General features: G+C 37.9%; 1 protein-coding gene across 5 annotated transcripts in view; it reads left to right on the top strand.

Annotated features, from left to right (window-relative positions):
* FMN2 (formin 2) overlaps positions 1–20,436 on the top strand; it is a 391,989-nt gene that overhangs the window by 340,935 nt on the left and 30,618 nt on the right. For all 5 annotated transcript variants that reach the window (XM_063594698.1, XM_055098129.2, XM_055098105.2 and 2 more), the window contains one exon: positions 14,112–14,261. In XM_063594698.1, the coding sequence (XP_063450768.1) occupies positions 14,112–14,261 (150 nt within the window). The remainder of the gene's footprint in view (positions 1–14,111; positions 14,262–20,436) is intronic.

Raw genomic sequence — 20,436 nt, 5'->3', positions numbered from 1 at the left:
GTGGGAGGAAAGGGAGGTTGAATTAAACGAATTTATTTCTTTCAGCATGTCTCTTTGCTTAACTGTTGATTCTGATATGTCTGTTAAACAGGTGGCAGGAAGCTCTGTGTCTGTGGGTACATACATAGATGTACATGAGCAACATGTCATGAAATATGAAATGGAGTCATATGAAAGAGTCAAAACTAAAGGATATAATTTCTGATTGTCCATCTTTTATGTGATTCCAGGGAAAAAGATTATATTTTTATTTCCATATAAATAAAATGAGAAATTCTCTTGGCAGTAGCTACTGCAGACTTTCTTCTGAGCCAAGTGAGATAGACTCTATAGATAAGTAGGGAGAAATGGGTAAGGGTGATCAAGTCACTGTGGCACTGGCTTGCTGTACTCTTGGAAACCAGACATATTGACATCAGTTTTAATTTATATAAATGCCATGAGTTATCTCATAATTATGTGGGGATATGGGAATGAGGGAAAGGAATTGCTTTCCTTAACTTCTCTGTATGAAGAATAGATTCCTTGTCTTATCACACTCCAAATACACCAGGATGGCTAAAGAAGGCTCTTTTATTTCTGGCTGCTACACTGATAACAGAACCTTCACTCGTAGACCTTACTGTGGACCTGGCATCCCCATAAGGACGCTCACAGGTGTCTGATGGGGTAGGAAGTACTGTCATTCTTTTATAAATGGGGAACAAAGCTCAAAAAAGTTACGTCGACAAAGCTCCACCACTCTGGGTTAGAGACAGAACTAAATCTTAGTTATCCATATTCAAAGTCCACAGAAGACATGGCTTGAGGTTAATAGACTGCTTCTAATACATAGTCAAAAAATTTGCCTCCAGAAATGTCTAGGCCCCTTGTTCAGGAGACAGTCATTCTTTAAGTAAACATTCTTCAAACAACTCCTGTGTGCCAAGCATTGTTCAGGTGCCTGAGAATAAAGCCATGAACATAAATGCTAAAAATTCCTTAAAGAGGTTAAATCCTAGTGGAGGGAGAGCCATAGTTATCACACATAGAAAATATCTTGTGTTTCTGATGGCAGTCAGTGCTGTAGAGAAAAGGAAGGAATATTCAGGGGTGGCTGTTGTGGAAGGTTGGGCCAAGTGTTCAGCTTTTACTTTGGCTTCTCATGAGGGTCTCACTAAGCAAGGATTTGAATGAGGTGAGAGAGAGAGAGAGAGAAAGAGAGAGAGAGAGAGCCATGAGACACTTGGGTGAAGAGCATTCCAGGCAGATGAAAAACAAGTATGGCATCAAAACGTCATGCTCTGTGAGGCCAGAATGACAGAAGCGAAAACTCGGTAGGTAAAGATGGGATATTACTGCTCTAGTTGGAATGGGAAGCCTCCCTGGCATCAGCTAGCCAAAAGTAAAGTAAAAACACTTATGATTCTGAAAGTCAGCTCATCTTTAGCTTACTCCCCCCACCCCAGGTGCTTTTGTGGATCCATTCTTTTTTTCTATACTCAGAATCATTTCCGGAGCTCCCTGCCGCACATCAAAAGGTGCTCTCTTAGGTTGTTTAGATATGCTTCTGGTTGTCGTAGAATAAATATGAGACAGTGCTTATCATTTTCTGAACAGGATCATGAAAGGGTTTACCCTGATCAGGAAAGGGTTTCTCCTTCTTGAAGCATATATTTGGTAAGCAGAGAAACTGTTGAGAAGGAGATCCAAGATTGAGAGCATATGGTAATGTCTGCCAGCACGTGAACCTGAGGGAGAACGTGGTGAATGGCTTTGTTCTGTACCTTGACTCTTTGATTTGTTGACCCATTAGAAATGTTTTTCAAGAAAGTCATCAACCAGAGCTTACACTTTTCTTTGTCTTCACTCTGCCATGAGTAGTGCCTGGCATATAGTTACTACCTGCTCCCTGATGAATAAGGGCAAAGCTGTAGTGCCCTCTTCTAAGACTACAACAGAGTAAACACCACTAAAATTACTGGACTTTAATTCAAGATTTTAAATAATACTTGAACGAGAGTAAATCCTGCTCATAGATGGGAAATAACTATTGGTAATAACACAGTATGCTATTTAAATAGTGTTTCATTTGCAGAGAATATGCTTCTCCAAAGAGATCATAACTTATGGCAAGAAAATGCTATTTTAGGATAATTACTAGCACCTCTTTTGGTTGTAATAAAAACCAAATTTTGAGTCATTCTTTATGTGCACAATTCCCAGACAGAGAATTGCCTTAAAAACAGATGAGAAGTTGAAAAGAATATAAAATAGTTCTCGGTTTGTGGTATGGCCTCTTTTCAAGTAAAAAAAATCAAAGCTGTCTATTTTTATTATCTGTGGAACATAAGTCATCGTCAGAAACAATATCCAGTAGAAGTCTTTAAAGCAATATTCTACCCTCTTAAAAATATTTCTAGAATGCCATTTTAAAAGATGTGTATAGCTATGACTTTGTGGTACCAATGTTGTGTGTATATGCACTTGTGATTTTTAAAAATGTTACTCTATTATGGAAAAGTTAAAATATGTGCAAAGGTGAACAGGATAGTACAGTGACCCTCCATTTTATCCATCACTCAACTTCAACAACTGTCAATTTGTAGTCAATTTGGTTTCCTCTATAACCCTACCCGCTTGCCTCCTCCCATATTGTTTTTGAAGGAAATCCCCAACAGATATAATTTCATCCATATATATTTTAGTATGTTTCTCTAAAAGATACCCTTTTATTTTATTTATTTATTTTTAAGATGCAGTCTTGCTCTGTCACCCAGGATGGAGTACAATGGCGTGATCTTGGCTCACTGCATCCTCCGCCTCCCGGGTTCAAGCAATTCTCCTCCTGCCTCAGCCTCCCAAGTAGCTGGGATTACAGGTGCGCACCACCATGCCCGGCTAATTTTTATATTTTTAGTAGAGATGGGGTTTCACTATCTTGGCCAGGCTGGTCTTGAACTCCTGACCTCTGGTGATCCACCCGCCTTGGCCTCCCGAAGTGCTGGGATCGCAAGCGTGAGCTACCGTGCCAGGCCCAAGATACCCTTGTTAAAAGAAAGCATATTCACCACCAGTTTCACTCCTAAAAAATGATTAGGCCCTAATATCACCAAATACCAAGTCATTGTTCAAAAATTCAATTAGTTCATGTATGTTACAACTGATTATATATATATATATATATATATATATATATATATATATATATATATATATATATATATATATATGGTTTTGTTTTTGTTTTTGTTTTTTTGAGACAGAGTCTCGCCTATCTCCCAGGCTGGAGTGCAGTAGAGCTATCTCGGCTCACTGCAAGCTCCGCCTTCTGGGTTCACGCCATTCTCCTGCCTCAGCCTCCTGAGTAGCTTGGACTACAGGCGCCCGCCACCGTGCCCAGCTAATTTTGTGTGTTTTTAGTAGAGATGGGGTTTCACCGTGTTAGCCAGGATGGTCTCCATCTCCTGACCTTGTGATCTGCCCGCCTCGGCCTCCCAAAGTGCTGGGATTACAGGCATGAGCCACCGCACCTGGCCACAACTGATTTTATTTTGGTTACAGTTTGTTTTGAGCAGGATATAGAGAAACGCCAACCATTATAAGTAGATGATATCTCTTACATTTTCACAATAGGTGCCCCTATGACACTTTTTTCTACTTGAAATTGATTCGTTGAAGAAATGAGATCATTTGTTCTATAGAGTTTCTCTACAGTATGGATTTTCCTGATTCTATCTCAGTGTTGTAGTTTCACACGATCCTCTGTCTTGTATTTCTTTTAGATAGGTAGTTAGCTCTAGATACTCGATCAGCTTCAGGTTTGAATATTTTGGCAAAATTACTTTATAGGTGGTATGGTGTGTTCTACCAAGAGGACGCCTGACATGTTTAGTTGTCCATTTTTGTGATATCACCAGCCTTTGGGAATCAGTGTCTATATGTTTTAACTCCTTATAATTTGTAAAATGGTGACTTTTTATTTTGTTCCCAGTTATTCCGTGAAATACTTTTTCTTTAAAGAAAAACTTTTCCTTATTTGGCATAGAGTTATTCAATTGTATGTTTCTTATACAGGAAATGCAGGATTCTTTCCTTTAGTTTACCAATTTTCAAAATAATGAGCGGTGTCGCTAGCATCTTCCACCAAAAATGAAGAAATCTTCTTTTTTCCTTAAGCATTGTAATGAACTCATAGAATTAAACATATTTGATGTGTTTTACTCTTTTGCAATTATTATTGTTACTGATCTCCAAAACATTTTGCCTTTTTTTTTTTTAATACAGAGTTTCACTCTGTTGCCCAGGCTAGAGAGTACAATGGTAAGCTCATGGCTTACTGCAACCTTAACCCCCTGGGCTCAAGCAATCCTTCCACCCCACCCTCCCAAGTAGCTGGGCAGGTGCACACCACCACACCTGGCAAATTTTGTATTTTGTGTAGAGATGAGGTCTTGCTATGTTGCTCAGGCTGGTCTCAAACTCCTGGCTTCAAGTGATCCTCTTGCCTTGGCATCCTTAAGTGTTGCACCTGCAGACATGAGCCACTGCACCTGGCTAAAATGTTCCATCTTTAAGTTCACCTTGAGTCCTTTTGACATGACCTTCTCTGCTATCTTCTTGGATATGACACTCCAGGTTCATTTTGAACAGTTTTTTTCCTCGAGACCTGGATTGAGCCATTTCTCCAGGCAGCTCTGGATCTTTAATACATTGTGGAATGGCTAAATTGAGCTAGTTAACATATGCATTACCTTACATACTTACCAGCTTTTGTAGTGAGAACACTTTAAATCTACTGTATTAATTTACAAGAATACAACATATTGTTAACTATTATTACTGTGTTGTATAATAGAGCTCTTGAACTTATCTTTCCTGTCAAACTAACATTTTGAATCATTTTTGTTTTGATGTTTCTGTTCCATTGCCTTGATTGTCTTCAGTACAGGAGGCTTTTATAATACACATATAGGAATTTCTTGTCTTCCATACTTACAACTTTCTCTTAAATCTTTTTTTTAAAATTTCTCTTTGATTTAAAAACTTTTCCTCATTTTATTTCTGTTTTCATTAAGACATTAGCTGTTGTACTTATTAACTCTTGTGTTACTTCTAATTCAGTTTTCATGTGTGAGATGATCATTTTAAATTTCAGATTCTTTACTAAGTTCTTGTACCTTATGTCTGAGTTTTTAAAATTTTGGGTTTTGTTTTCATAGCCTTTATCATTTTATTAATATCTTTTAGCCTGTTTTAAAACACTAGGCAACAGTCTTTATCTGTTCAGTAGACATGTCGTCTTCCTGGCATGTTTGTTTGATAGACATGTCTTTCTCTCATTGGTCTGCAGAGCCATTATTTTGCTCCTGTTTTCTTTCAATAAGTTTGTTTAGGAACCATTTGCAATCTCCTGTATTCCGTCTTTTCATCTCCTTATTGTTCTTTCTTTCCCACTTCTCCTTCTCTCTCTCTCTGTTTTTCTTCCTCCTTTCTTGGTTAGTTGAGGCATAATTTGTAAACATTAAAAATGCACAAATCTTAAGTGTTCCTTTCAGTGGTTTCTTTTAAACCAAAACATTAAAACAGTTGTGTTTCCCAATGTATTTACTTCACACTTCTCTGAAGAGGTGATCATTGTTCTGATTAGTCAACATAGATTAATTTTGTGTATGCATGGACTTTTATAAGTGGAATCATATGGCGTGTATAATTTTGGCTCTGCTTTTGTCACTTATTTTTTTAGAGGAACTTCATATTGATATATCAGCAACTTCTTCCTTTTTATTGTTAAGTAGCATTTCATCATATTTATAGATCACAGTGTATCCATTCCCCTGTTCATGGACATTTGGGTTTCCAATTTGGGGTTATTATTAGCAGGGCTGCTGTGAACATTCCTTTTTTGTTTTTTTGGTTTTTTTTTTTGAGGCAGAGTCTCGCTCTGCCGCCCAGGCTGGAGTGCAGTGGTGCGATCTCAGCTCACTGTAAGCTCTGCCTCCCGGGTCCACGCCATTCTCCTGCCTTAGCCTCCCAAGTAGCTGGGACTACAGGTGCCCACCACCATGCCCTGCTAACGTTTTGTATTTTTTAGTAGAGTTGGGGTTCCACCATGTTAGTCAGGATGGTCTGGATCTCCTGACCTCATGATCCGCCCGCCTCGGCCTCCCAAACTGCTGGGATTACAGGCGTGAGCCACCGCACCCAGCCTGAACATTCTTGTATGAGTCTTTTTGTATTCATGTTTCATTTCCCTTGGAATTAATAGGCGAGGGTAGGTTTTCTGAGTCATGTTATACATATATAAATTTATACATATATGTATAAATGTATAAGGAATTGTCAAACACTTCTCCAAAGTGGTTTGCCATTTTACACTCTCAAAAGCACTGTGTGAAAATTTTAATTGTTCTACATTCTCCCCAACATGTGAGACTTTATCAGTCTTTTTGATTTAAGCCAACTCTTATGAGTATGAAATGGCATAATGGTATATTTAAATGAAAGGAATTTTTACTTTGCTAAAGTCTGATTTATCAACTTCTTTTCTCTTTTGATTAGTCCTTTTTGTGTCTTATGTAATAAATTTTGTTTGGCCCAAAGATGTAAAGACTTTTTTAATGTTTTCTTTTAGAAGCCTTATGTTTCTGTCTTCTACATCTAAATACTTTTTTTTTTATTGGAGTAAGGATTTTTTTTCCAAACAGATACCCCATTGTTCTAGCACCATTTGATTAAAAACTTTCCTACCCCCGCATTGAATTGGCTCGCCACCTTTTGTAAAAATTCAGATGACCTTGTATGTGCAAATCTCCTTCCAGGTCCTTATACCAATACCATACTCTATTAATGTAGCTTTATAATAACTCTTGAAATCAGACAATGTAAGTCCTTCACCTATGTTCTTTTTTAAAAAAATGTATTTCTTTTTTGCTATTTCATATGCTTTACATTTTTACATAAATTTTAGAATCAGCATATCAGTCCCTTTAAAAAAAAAAAAACTCTTGATTGGGATTGCCTTGAATCCATAGAACAATTTGGGGCAAATGGATGTTAACATTACTGAATCTTTCAGCCCAAGAATATATTATACCTTTACAGTTATTTCAGCTTTCTTTAAATTCTCTCAACAATGTTCGTAGTTTTCACACTTTTATTTAATTTATTGTTAGATAGTTGATGTTTTATAATAGTAATACAAATTATATTGCTTTAAAACATGTCTTTCCCCAGTGGTCTTTTCCAGGGTGTATAAAAATACAATTGATTTTTAAATATCTACCTTGTATCTTATGGGATCAATATTAAGTTCACTTATTTAGTTCTGAGTAAATTCACTTATTGGTTCTAACAGGTTTTGTTATGTTTGTAAACTCCATAGTGTTTTCTGGGTATACAACCATGTTTTATATATATATATATATATAGATAGATAGATATATATATATACACACATACACACACACACACATATATATATACACATATATATGTTTTATTTCTTCCTTTCCAATTTTTTCCTCTATTGACTGGCTAGAGATTTCAGTACAATGTTGAATAGAATTGGGAAGAGCAGACATCCTTGTTTTATTTCTGAACTAAAAAGAAAATATCAAATACCATTGCGTATGTTAACTGTAGGTTTTTCATAGATAGTATTTATCAAATTGTGTAAGTTTACTTCTAGGATTAGCCTGCAAAGAGTTTTTTCCTTTTTGAAATAATAAACTGGTGTTGATTTTTTTCCATGTTTTTTATACTTACTAAAATTATATTTATTTTTCTTTATTCTATAAATGTGACAAATTACACTGATTGCTTTCACTGTTAACACCAATTTGTATTATTGAGGTAAACCCTAATTTGTTATGTATTATCCACTTTAGAAATTGCTGCATTTGATTTGATGATGTTTTATTAAGGATTTTTTTTTTGCTTATGCTCATGAGGGATATTTGTCTATACATTTGTTTTTTTTCTTTCATAATATCTTTTTTAGTTTTCCATATCAACATCAGGGTAAAGCTGGCTTCATAAAATGAGTTGGGAAGTATACCCTCTTCTATTTTCTGGATGAGTTAGTGTAAGATTGGCTTTATTTCTTCATCAAATGTTTGTTAATTCACTTGTGAAACAAATAGGGTCAGAATTATTTGGAGTGTGGAGATAAATTTGATTACAAGTTTATAAAAAATAATTTTCTATTTATGGAAAATAATTGAATTGTCTTAGATTTGGGGGTACTTATATTTTCAGTTTCTTTTGTCAGTTTTAGAAAATTCTGTTGTTTAAGTAATTTGCTTATTTCACTTAAGGTGTCAAATCTACAGGCATAAAATTGTTTACAACATCATCACATTATCATTTTAAGCCAGTATGATCTATAAAGATGACTGCTTTCATCCCTAGTATTGATATTTTGTATTTTCTCTCTTTTTTCTTCATCAGTCTGGGTAGGGGTTTATCAATTTTATTAAGCTTTTCAATAAACCACCTTCTGACTGAGTTGATTTTCTGTAAGATTTAGTTTTTATTTCTTTGTTTTGTGTTCTTTTTTATTATTTCTATTCTTCTAAGCTGGGTTTAATTTGCTCCTTTACAGTTTCTTGAGTTCGATGTCTAGATAACTGATTTTACACATTTCTTTTTAATACATTCATTTTAAAGTTCAATTTCTCTCTAAGTACTTGCTTTATTTGTATCCCATATATTTTGATATTTTTTGTTTTTATTTTTATTTAGTTTGGAATGTTTTTTCATTTCTTTTAGGATTTCTTTTTGATCCATGGGTTATTTATCACAGGTTTGCTTAATTGCCAAATTGGATGTTACCTAGATATTATTTTTGTTCCTTCATAATTTAATACCACTGTGCTCAGGGAACTTACTCTGTATCATTTCAGTTTGAAATTTACTGAGACTTGTTTTATGACTCAGCATATGGTCTATGTTGAATATTTCATGTTCTCCTGTATATTCTACCATTGATCATAATGTTCTACAGATGCCAACTGGGTCAGTTTTTGATGATAATATTCAACTCTTCTGTGTCGTTAGTGATATTTTAATCTAGTTCTCTTGACTACTGAGAAAGAGGTGTTAAAATATCCAATTCGATGATGATTTTTTCTCTTTTTCCTTTTAGTCCTGCAATTTTTGCTTCATGAATTTTGAAACTGTTTCATTAGATGCATATCTTTATGATTGTTATGTCTTCTTGATAATGTGGATGCTTTTATAATTATGAAATAACACCCTGGTTATGTTCTTTGTCTTGGAAGTCTACTCAGATAATAAAACCAGGCCAACTTTGCTATGGTTAGTGTTTTTACGTAGCTTTTTCCACTGCAGTATTTGCATCTTGCTCATTTTTATTTGAAATTAATTTTACTGAAATGTTAGGAGAAATAGATGCGCGAGGAAAACATTTCTAACTTTAGTGCTCTAGAGTTTCCTCTTTTGTTTCTTTTGCACAATGATAAGTGCATTTTACCTGCATTTTCTATTTTCTTTGTTCTTGAGTTTTTCCTGCACATTTTGAATTCCACTCTCAGCATTTTCTCTGAACGCAGAGGTTAGCCCTAAAAGGGAGTTTTCTCTTGGGTCAGTACTAAGAGTTCATACAGCTCAGACTGCTTCCAGTCCTTTCAGAAGTTACTATACATCCTTTCTTCTGTTCCATGCATTCAATTGTGTAAAACATCATCCAGTTTCAGCACAGTTCTCAGGTTAGCCCTGACCCTTTTCAGGAATACCTTTTTGTAATTTGAGGGTTCTTCCTGCTTTTAGGAGAGATTTCCTGTTGCTTCCCTCTGCTTCCTCCTATACAGATGATGTTACCAGGTGGGTTTTATGTCGTGAGTAGTTTGTCCTTAGCTGTAATTTTGAGTTTCGTTGGGGACGTTAGATACCTAGGTCTTTGTAGGTCTGTTAGCTTTGATTTTTAATATTAGTTGCTCTTCCCATTTTTGTGTGGGATTCAGAGAAATTCCAAAATGATCCTGCTTCTGTAGCTATCATTTTAGAGCTCTGCAGGTACCTCGATTCCATTGCAGAGAAGTATATTTGTACTGTCTAATGTTTGTAACAAAAGACGTGTGGTGTTGATCTTTTCCAAAAAGGACCATTTAAGAATCCAGACCACAGGGATGTTGATTGTTCAGTGACATCTGGAGTTATCTGTTATTATAATCATGCATTTTTTAAAATAACTGAACATCTTTTAACTACTACCTCTTCATGTGCCAGGGTCATTTCGAGGGAGTCTCACAGAAAAGCCTGTGTAGTAAGGAAGGTCCTAGGTAAGATGTCTGTCTTTTTGTAGTGAATCCTGTATTGGTATATGGTGGCTGGGATCCTCCAGATTTCAGATTTAAAAGAAGGAAATAATTCAGAAAAGATGGAATTTACCCCTCCCACCCACCACCCAAGTGGGTCTCTTTCGTATTATGCGAGTTTGAATTCACTGAGGGCTACCTAATGCCGGACAGGATTACATAACCAAAAATGCCTCTGGCATAAAAGATACCTTGATAATCTGTAGAAATTATTGTCCTGTTATTTGCTTGTTTTTTTTTTTTGTTTTTTGTTTTTTGTTTTTTGTGTTTTTTTTGTTTTTTGTTTTTTTGAGATGGAGTCTCGCTCTGTCACCCAGGCTGGAGTGCAGTGACGCTATCTCAGCTCACTGCAAGCTCCGCCTCCCAGGTTCATGCCATTCTCCTGCCTCAGCCTCCCAAGTAACTGGGATTACAGGCACCCACAACCACACCCTGCTAATTTTATTTTATTTTTTGTATTTTTAGTAGAGACGGGGTTTCACCATGTTAGCCAGGATGGTCTCGATCTCCTGACCTCGTGATCTGCCGCCTCAGCCTCCCAAAATGCTGGAATTACAGGCTGCTTGTTTTTTTTTTTTTAAAGTATTTACACTTTCTTTCAGGGAGTACTAGTGTACAGCTGAGACAGCACTTGTGATACTCAGATAATTCTTCTGGACACTCTACGTCACATACTCAAGCACACTTATTCTTTCACCATGGCCACATCCAAAGAAATAGCTACCAACGAAAGTTTCTTTTTATTGTGACTCATACCAATAATAAGGTTCACATTTTACTTTAAATCAATTGTTGGATACTCATTTGGCTCACAGGTTCATAAAGTTTTACGCAAAGAACATTTTTATTGAAAAATTTTTGCCTCTTATAAAGTGAATACATATATTACTACTTCAGTTTATAACTTACAAGGTACTTTTATTTAATCTTCATGACAACCTTGAAAAGCAAGCATTTTTTCCACTTACAGATGAAAAAAACTGAGGCTCAGAAGTTAAATTAACTGCCTAAATCTATGTGCTTTATATAACAGAGCCAAGAAGAAATTATTGAATAATCAGAATAATTATCACTAGTAGCGGAAGCTTTTGTGCCTACTGGTAACTAAAAAAAAAAAAATCTTCAGAGAACATGATCACATGAGAATCTGTTAATAAATCAGCCCCAATTGAATTAGTTATAATTTAGAGACTACTTTTAGGAAATATATATTTGTATTTATTTCATATGCAATATAAAATATATAGCATATGTAATATAACATATGTAATATAAAATACGTTTGTTTTGTGTTGACACATTCAACAAACACTTTGGCAATTCATTTTTACCCATTGGACTTCAGAACAGCTGTTGATGATAATCTCTGTTTTACAGTAGAAAAGCTGAGGCACAATGATGTTAAATGGTTTGCTCATATAGCTAGTCATAGAGGCAGGATTCAATATTCCATGTCTTCTCATTCTAAATCTTACATTCTTTGCTTTTGATACCATACTACCTCGTGATAAAACTTTCAAAATGTTGCAAGATAACTGACTGGGTGAACTAGCTATTGCGACTTACATATGGCTACCCAAACAGGTGGGCTTGCTCTGAAATAATCAGTTTTATGAAGTTCAAAGACCAGAGCAATGATGAAAATGAATAAATGGATAGAAAAGACTTGAGACCTAACTTCAGCCTAACAGGTCATACATTCTTTTTAGGTATATAAGGAAAATGACCAGTTTTCCCAGAAGGCATGTATGTGTTTATGTTATCAGTTTTAATAAAATATGACCCAGATATGTCTTAGACTCTGTGTGTTCTCTGCCATCTACTCTCCGGGCAGTTCTGATGCCATCAACACATTCCGCCAGATGCATTCTAATGTCATTACCATAGCCCGTGGCAGCCAGATCCTCACATAGCGTATCCACTTCACAGCCTGACTCTTTCTCAGGTTTAATTGACTGTACTGTGTCATTTTTCTAGTAGGCTAACTAAGGAGAAAAATATAATACCTGAGATCCACACATTTGATTAAATCAGTCTTGTCATCTCTGCCTAGAACTTAAAAAGCTGATATCCTGGGAATCTTGCTGCTCAGAGACAGCCATAGGCAAGTTTAAACACAGAGCAGATTAGTCATACATTGGTAACCCACAGTCAAGAGTGTAGCTGTGAATGTTTGTTTTTACGTGTGAATGCTCTGACTCTTCTATCTTCTGAGCAAACTCACCTTAAAGATCTCAGTATTTTAAAAAATTAGCCGGGCATGGTGGCGGGCACCTGTAATCCCAGCTATTTGGGAGGCTGAGGCAGGAGAATCGCTTGTACCCGGGAGGTGGAGGTTGCAGTGAGCTGAGACCATGCTGTTGCACTCTAGCCTGGGTGACAGTGTGAGACTCCGTCTCAAAAAAAAAAAAAAAAAAAAAACCTCAATATTTTAATGCTCATACTGTTTTTCATAATAGACATTTCAAATCAGCTATGGCAAGCTGAATACACACAGAGATACGTGTAAGTGTATATGTTAGGGTATGTATGTTTATATATGTATATATATACTTTTGTCACTCAGCAAAATCAAGTTGCCTTTGATATTTCTACTTCAGAGTAGATCAAACTTGAGTTTTTGTGGAGCAGAAATAGTGCTGGCCCCAGGCCAAAGAAAGAAAGAAAAAAGACAAGCTTATTTGCATGCCACTCCTTTGCAGCATCTCTGACCTTTCTCTAACCAGTTCTCTTGCCACGTGTTATCAACTGTATTGGTCAGGATTCTTCTCAGGGCATCACTCATGGGACTGGAAAACTTTTGTTAAGTCAGAAACCTACCATTTACTAGTGGTATGTTCTTTGTCAAATAACCACTTCAAAACTCTTCCGAGCTCCATATAGCTGTAATATGAAGCAGCCTCTGAGTGGCACCTTCTGAAAACTGGCCCTGAGCAATCTACCGTCACAGTCCTGGCTGCCATATTGGTCTCTACTCAATGATAGCACGGTAGTCTCTGATAGGAGACTTTGTCAGCATCTCTTGCTTTTTTTTTTTTTTTTTGAGACGGAGTCTGGCTCTGTTGCCCTGGCTGGAGTGCAGTGGCACAATCTCGGCTCACTGCAAGCTCTGCCTCCTGGGTTCATGCCATTCTCCTGCCTCTCAGCCTCCCAAGTAGCTGGGACTACAGGTGCCCGCCACCATGCCCGGCTAATTTTTTTTTCTTTGTAATTTTAGTAGAGACAGGGTTTCACCGTGTTAGCCAGAATGGTCTCGATCTCCTGACCTCATGATCCGCCCACCTTGGCCTCCCAAAGTGCTGGGATTACAGGCGTGAGCCACCGCGCCGGGCTGGGACTCTTGCTTTTATTCCTTCTAACAATGTAGGAAGGCAAATAGTGTATAAGCAATATAATATAGATATGGACTACATACTAGTTTGGGGACACATGGTTAATATTTCATTTGTTTAGGGTTTAGAAAGAAAGTATAGGCCCGCCACTTTCAATATGTCTCATCTTGATGACAAGTTCATTTCTGGAGTATGTCCAACACAGAGTGATTAATTTTGAAATAGAATTGGTCAAGGGGTAGTTATTAGTATGTGGAGGATTCTTGTCAGTTGCTACTATCTGTATCCAAAACTCTTAACCTTAAACCATAAGAGAGCTACTGTTGGTGCTTGAAGAGCTTGAGTCCTCTTGGTAATAATAATTGTGCGTGAATAAAATCAGCATTTGGATAGAGAAAGAATATCCCATATTGGAAAGTAATCATGGCTTTTATGCTCTTGTGTGTGTATGATTTGACAGCTTTTTGGAGACCACGGCATATTTCTTCATGAAACCAAAACTTGGAGAGAAGGAGGTGTCCCCAAATGCTTTCTTCAGTATCTGGCATGAATTCAGCTCTGACTTTAAAGACTTCTGGAAGAAAGAGAACAAACTTCTTCTACAAGAGAGGTAGGTATTTTCATTTGCACAATGGCATTTTAAAACTGGTGTTTTATTAGGTGTGGCACCACTGGGTTGCCAATTTTCGTAGCCTGAAGAAAAAATTAGATGGCCCTCAACCCGGGGTAGCAAGTTGAAGAGGATGCTGACATTTGGCAAAATTTGGAGTTTTAATAAGAAGAGTCAGCACAGAAGCTGGGATGCTACAGAGAGTAGCTAGGGTGCTGGCTTGCCAGGACCACTGTCGGGTAAATCAACTTCTATCATGAGGAAACCACGTAAAAGTGACCACGTAAGAAGGCTGGAACAACCCTGCTGCAATGGCAGACCCACGCACTTCAAAGAACAGATAGCAAAGGCTAGAAGGGTAAAAGGAATAGTTTGCTCAATTCATGGGATATTGTCAGTTTACCACTCATATCAAAAGTTCATCCAGATATCACCAAGAAACACAGATGTCAAAATTTTTTAAAAGACCTTTCAAGATTCTTGTAGAATTGTGTGATACCTTCTAAAATAAATCTTTTCAGGAAGGGAAATGTCCCCTCTTCAGTATATGGAATAAAGTCTCTGTGATTATGAAATTCCATAGAGGCATATTACATATTAAGTAATGAAGAAGGCTAGCCCTCCCAGGGTGCCATCCCCAAATAGCTGCGTCTAGTGGGAAACTAAAGGGAAACGTAATCTATACTATAAAGCAAGCCATAATGCCAAACTAATTAGTATGCTTCCTAACATCACTAACAGTAACTTTGCTTTAGATCTTTAGAAAACTTACATCCTGTGAGCCAGGAGCGGTGGCTCACGCCTGTAATCCCAGCACTTTGAGAGGCTGAGGCAGGCAGATCACTTGAAGTCAGGAGTTCAAGACCAGCCTGGCAAACTTGGCAAAACCCTGTCTCTACTAAAAGTACAAAAATTAGCCGGGCATTGTGGTGGGCACCCGTAACCCCAGCTACTTGCGAGACTGAGGCAGGAGAATCGCTTGAACCTGGGAGGCGGAGGTTGCAGTGAGCCGAGATTGTGCCACTGAACTTCAGCCTGGACAACAGAGCAAGGCTGTCTCAAAAAAAAAAAAAAAAAAAAAAGAAAGAAAGAAAGAGTTACATCCTGAGAAACTTTGTTCACAAAATTCCACTGTTTTCTGCTTATTGTCTTCATTTTGGTCTGCTTACACATGATACCATGGTTGTCCACCTTGTTTTCAGTTGTAATTCAATTTTGATACCTCCTTAAATTAGATGAATTAATTGGTTACATTGATAGAGCCTGTAAACCATGCCAGGCTTGCGCTTACTCCTATAATAATTACTTAGATTCCATAGGTCTGTCATAGAAGAAACTATCCTCAGTGAATAGTAGGTGGAAAAAGAAAATGGTTTGAACAGAAGGAAAACCCTTTAAACATGCACTCTAAAGATAATGAGCTTATTCTGCTTCCAAATGCATCAGTAACGTAAAATACGAGAGCTTTCAGTTACATTATATGCAGGTGGGGTAGAAGAGATAATTGCTTAAAAATAAGCGTATGCGAATCACTGTTCTTTTCCTTCAGACTAAGTCATATATTAAGTGATATTTACCAAAAACAGGCTTGCTCAGTTTGGAAGACTGTAAAGAGGAAACTCTTTTTTAACTTTAGCACGTCACACAGAACTTCCCTTCATGCCCTTCCCTAAGTCCCTACATTCCTCCTTTTACCTCTAATCTAAACCTGGTCCCCTAGAAAAGGGTTTGAAACTTATTTACACTAAGGTTCAAAATGAAAAGAGTCGTGTTTCCCCTTGCGCGATTATTTTCATCATGTCTAGGATTAGAGTCCTCAATGGAGTGTAGATGGTGTGATTTTAGACATCAGCAAGATGGGACTGATGACGTTGTCACTTTGGAGTAGCTGGTCCAATGCACATCAGGTAAGCAGGTGCATCGCTGTCGGAGAATGGCTTGGTCCTGTCGTGGAGGTCCCAGGCCAAGGATGCTGGACACCCTCCTTGTCGCTTTCTTCTGCTAGCATAGACCAGAATATAAGCTGGTGAGATGCTTCCTCAGAGAAAATGTTGAGATGGACTAATTCAGATGCTTTGCTCCCTAAGCATCCTCACAGCCCCGTCTAATACATGCCCCATGACAGCATCCTCAGAGTCCCATCTAACACATGCTCCATGAGATAGAATTGTTTCTAGATGACATTATCAATAACAACCCACTGTTTGGTGGCATTATGTGCATCTGACATGCCCAGAATGAGCTTTCCTTCACTCTCTAAGTATCTCTTAAAATCAGCTAGATCCATTTTTTTGATTCTTTATCCTGTGCTTGTCGTGTCCTAGAACTATGTGATGGGCTTTGGGTTCACACTTGGTGACCTTACATTCATGTTAGCAGTGTTGCGAATTGGCAGTTTACAAGTGCTCTTGACTTCAGACTTCTCAGTTTTCTAAATCATTTGCTTTTAATAAAGGGCTAAGGAAGAACACGTGGCAGATGAGAATGCTGCTTTGCCCATTGACTTGCAAAATCTATTACCCTCTTGGCAAATGATAACCAGTTTGCTTGAAAAGGAAAACCATTGGTTGGAGTTGTTTGCAGAACAACTCTGTTCCTTTCCTTAGTGAGGGACCAGCTATGTACTTCTTAGGAAACAGTGAAAAATGAAAATGAAGAATTTCTTCTATAAAAATTATTTCAAGACAGCAAAGCATTAAAGCAACCACAGAGCCCTTCTAAGGGTGGCGCCCCATCTGACATCTGATTGCCCAAATGCACACCTGTGCCCTGCTTTGGTGTAAACTTTTTTTTTTTTTTGAGACATAGTCTCACTCTGTCGCCACACTGGAGTGCAGTGGCGCGATCTTGGCTCACTGCACCCTCTGCCTCCCAGGTTCAAGTGATTCTCCTGCCTCAGCCTCCTGAGTAGCTGAGACTACAGGTGCCCGCCACCATGCCCGGCTAATTTTTGTATTTTTAGTAGAGATGGGGTTTCACCATGTTGGCCAGGATGGTCTCCATCTCTTGACCTCATGATCCACCCACCTCAGTCTCCCAAAGTGCTGGGATTACAGGCGTGAGCCACCACACCTGGCCTGGTGTAAACTTTATATTTTCTATAGTTAAATGGAAAAGTATTTCCAAAATGTTTTGAATGCCCTGGGATGTGGATAGGAAATGCCAGTGTGGTCATTTAAGAGTGTGAAACTTCTTGTACAGTTACTATCAGTGTGAGTAGAACCTCAAGTGGAATTACAAATACTTAAAATGGGATACTGTTCTCCAACCTGTTTCTCACCTCTGTACTCCTATACTATTTACTATCAACCTATTTTCTTCAATGGCTAATCTTACACTGCCTAACAATATGTTGATTTTATACCATTAATTTTTTGATATTTGCATATTGGTCTTTTTTTTTTTTTTTTTAGTTAAGAACCACTCAGTGTTGGTCCTCATATCTGGATTAGTGTCCTCATATATGGTATAGCTCTCACTTTTAACAAGCCACACTGTGTTTCCCCTCTTTGTGTCTCCATAAGTATTTGCTGACTTGTTGCATCATTACCTCTGGAACAGACATGGAAATAAGAACTTAGCCTAGTAAAGTAATAAACATGTTTTCTTACATAACTTGAGTTGATCATTGTAGGTAATAAAACCCCGCTCTGAATACCTCAAAGCAAAAAGAGAGAGACAGAGAGAGAGAGAGAAATTTTATTTGTTTAGACAGTCAAACCTCAGAAGGGCAAGAGTGGAACTTACTTGTGGAAGGCCTGAATGCAGAATTCTACCTGCTGTGAGTGTGGTTTGTCAGCCACATGTCTGTACCTGTCCCTTCCGTGATCCATGTGTCTTTTTAAATGTCCTCTCTCTATTTTTTCTCCTTCTTTTTCCTCTTCTTTCTCTCTTTCTTCCCAACCCACCACCCCTCTGTAGCTTATCTTTAACTTCTAAGCTAGGCTGTTTCTTAGCTGTCAGCCACTGCCATGGCTTATATTCTCATAGCCCAGGAGGACAGAGCAGCTTCCACATCCATCTGCAAAAATACCAGGGAGGAACTCCGAATGAATTGTGTCCATCTCTGGATCAGCCCTGGTGGTACCGTGGTTAGCTTAGCAGTTCACAAACCTGATCCTGAAGCAAGAGAAGAGTGTTACCATGATCAACAGTTCCCTTCAGAGCAGTGGTTTTGAAGGAAGAACAGTTTCCCCAAAAAAGTAAACAATAATCTGGCCTAATTTATTAAGCCTTTAAAATCACCCATGTGATTAGCAAAATGTCTTAGCATGGTAGAAATAACCTGAAAGATGGTGTTAATGGTGTCGTTGAAATTTTTCTGATAGAATTTTCCTTGGAATAGTTTGGTGTATATAGATTGAAAAATATCGTTAAGGTTTTAAATCCTGTATTAATCTTTCTTATGCCACTATTTCTAATTTGCGTCTGATTACAGAGTGATAATAATAACTCTATTTTCTTACTTTGTCCTGATGACGCATGTGATTTGGTTGATATATTTCTCAAAATAGTAAATTTCTACACATCCGTGTCGGATAGGGCTGCTGTCTTTCTAGTCAATGTGTTTGGAAGCTCTGCCACTTACTGGCTCCAGAATCGTAGAAAATCAATTATTTTTCAAGAGTCAGTTTCCTAATCTGTAAAAGAGAAATGATAATACAGTCTTGCAGTGTTGTCATGTAGACTAAATGACATAATGTATTTGAAGTATATAGCACAGTATCTACCTTCTGAATGCCTATACTGTTTTTCCATTATTTAATAAAAATAGTGTCCTGGTCATGGCTCCCTACGAGGTGACATAACATTGCTAAGGCACAGTGAGCATCTTAAGAACATAGGCTGTAAACACAAAGTATTATTGTGACTCAGTTACATTCTTGGTTAGAAAAAATATCTTGGTTGTGAGTCCAAGGATGAACTTTTGTTTGAAAATGTTCGTATAACCTACCCCTCCATATCTACACTAGGTGATACAATAGACACAAATCAAGTGATCTTGTCCCAAGTCAGAAAAATTATTTTTTCATCTACTTGGAACTAGACATGTACAATTATTAATAAGAAATCCTCCTTTTTTGAAAAAACAATCTAGACTTGTCATCACTGAGCAACACAAAACATGTGCAAGTATGCATTTTTTAAAATTTCAATTTGTGGGCCAGGCATGGTGGCTCATGCCTGTAATCCCAGCACTTTGGGAGGCCAAGGTGGGTGGATCACAAGGTCAGGAGTTTGAGACCAGCCTGGCCAACATGGCGAAACCCTGTCTCTACTAAAAATACAAAAATTAGCCAGGCATGACGGTGCATGCCTGTAATCCCAGCTACTCTGGAGGCTGAGGCAGAAGAATTGCTTGAACCTGGGAGGCGTAGGGTGCAGTGAGCTGAGATCACGCCACTGCACTCCAGCCTGGGTGACAGAACAAGACTCAGTCTCAAAAAAAAAAAAAAAAAATTTTCTATTTGTCTGTATTCACCAGAAGATGGGAAGGGAGACTAACATTTATTCTACCAAGCATCTCCCTAAGGTCTCACAGAGCACAGTTGTAGTGGGTAAGGAAATAGGCAATCTTCATCTCTTATTTTCAGGAAGGCATTGGCATGACTGTCACCTAGCCACTAATGAGGCTCTGTGGAGCTAGGATAACAAGAGCTGTATTAATTAAAAGAAAGAGATACAGATTGACTAAGAATGTGTGTCTTTTTTTTACCCTGATTGAGAGGCTATGGTCTAGGTCCTGGGAAAGGAGGGTTAGGCTTCCAGAACAACATCACTTCTCTGTTGTAAGTTGCGCTCAGTTTTCAGGATGAGTGTTCAGCTATATAACCATGTGAAGCTACCTGTGATGATTCACTCATTCCATATGGAGTCGTACTGGACACCGAGACGTTCAAGTATGTTAAATGAAGGTCTCCTCTTTGAGCTAGCAGTATAGCACTGGTTGGTGTATCATGCAGTGGGAGGAACCAGGAGCAGGGACTTAGGAATTCTGCCCAGAGGACTTTTGACCTAGAACGTGGAGCAAGTGTAGGATTTTCACAGACAGTCCAGAGAGCTAAGGGCTTTTAGGCAAGAAGATCTGGCTCTGGCCACTGGGCCCCCAGCCTCATAGTGTGTATTGTGGCCTATCATTATTTCATTTTTAGTTGGCCTGAGACATTTTAATTTA

Source organism: Pan paniscus, chromosome 1 (genome assembly GCF_029289425.2).
Source record: "Pan paniscus chromosome 1, NHGRI_mPanPan1-v2.0_pri, whole genome shotgun sequence".
Taxonomy (NCBI): Eukaryota; Metazoa; Chordata; class Mammalia; order Primates; family Hominidae; genus Pan; species Pan paniscus.
This window is presented reverse-complemented; position numbering and strand designations above follow the sequence as displayed.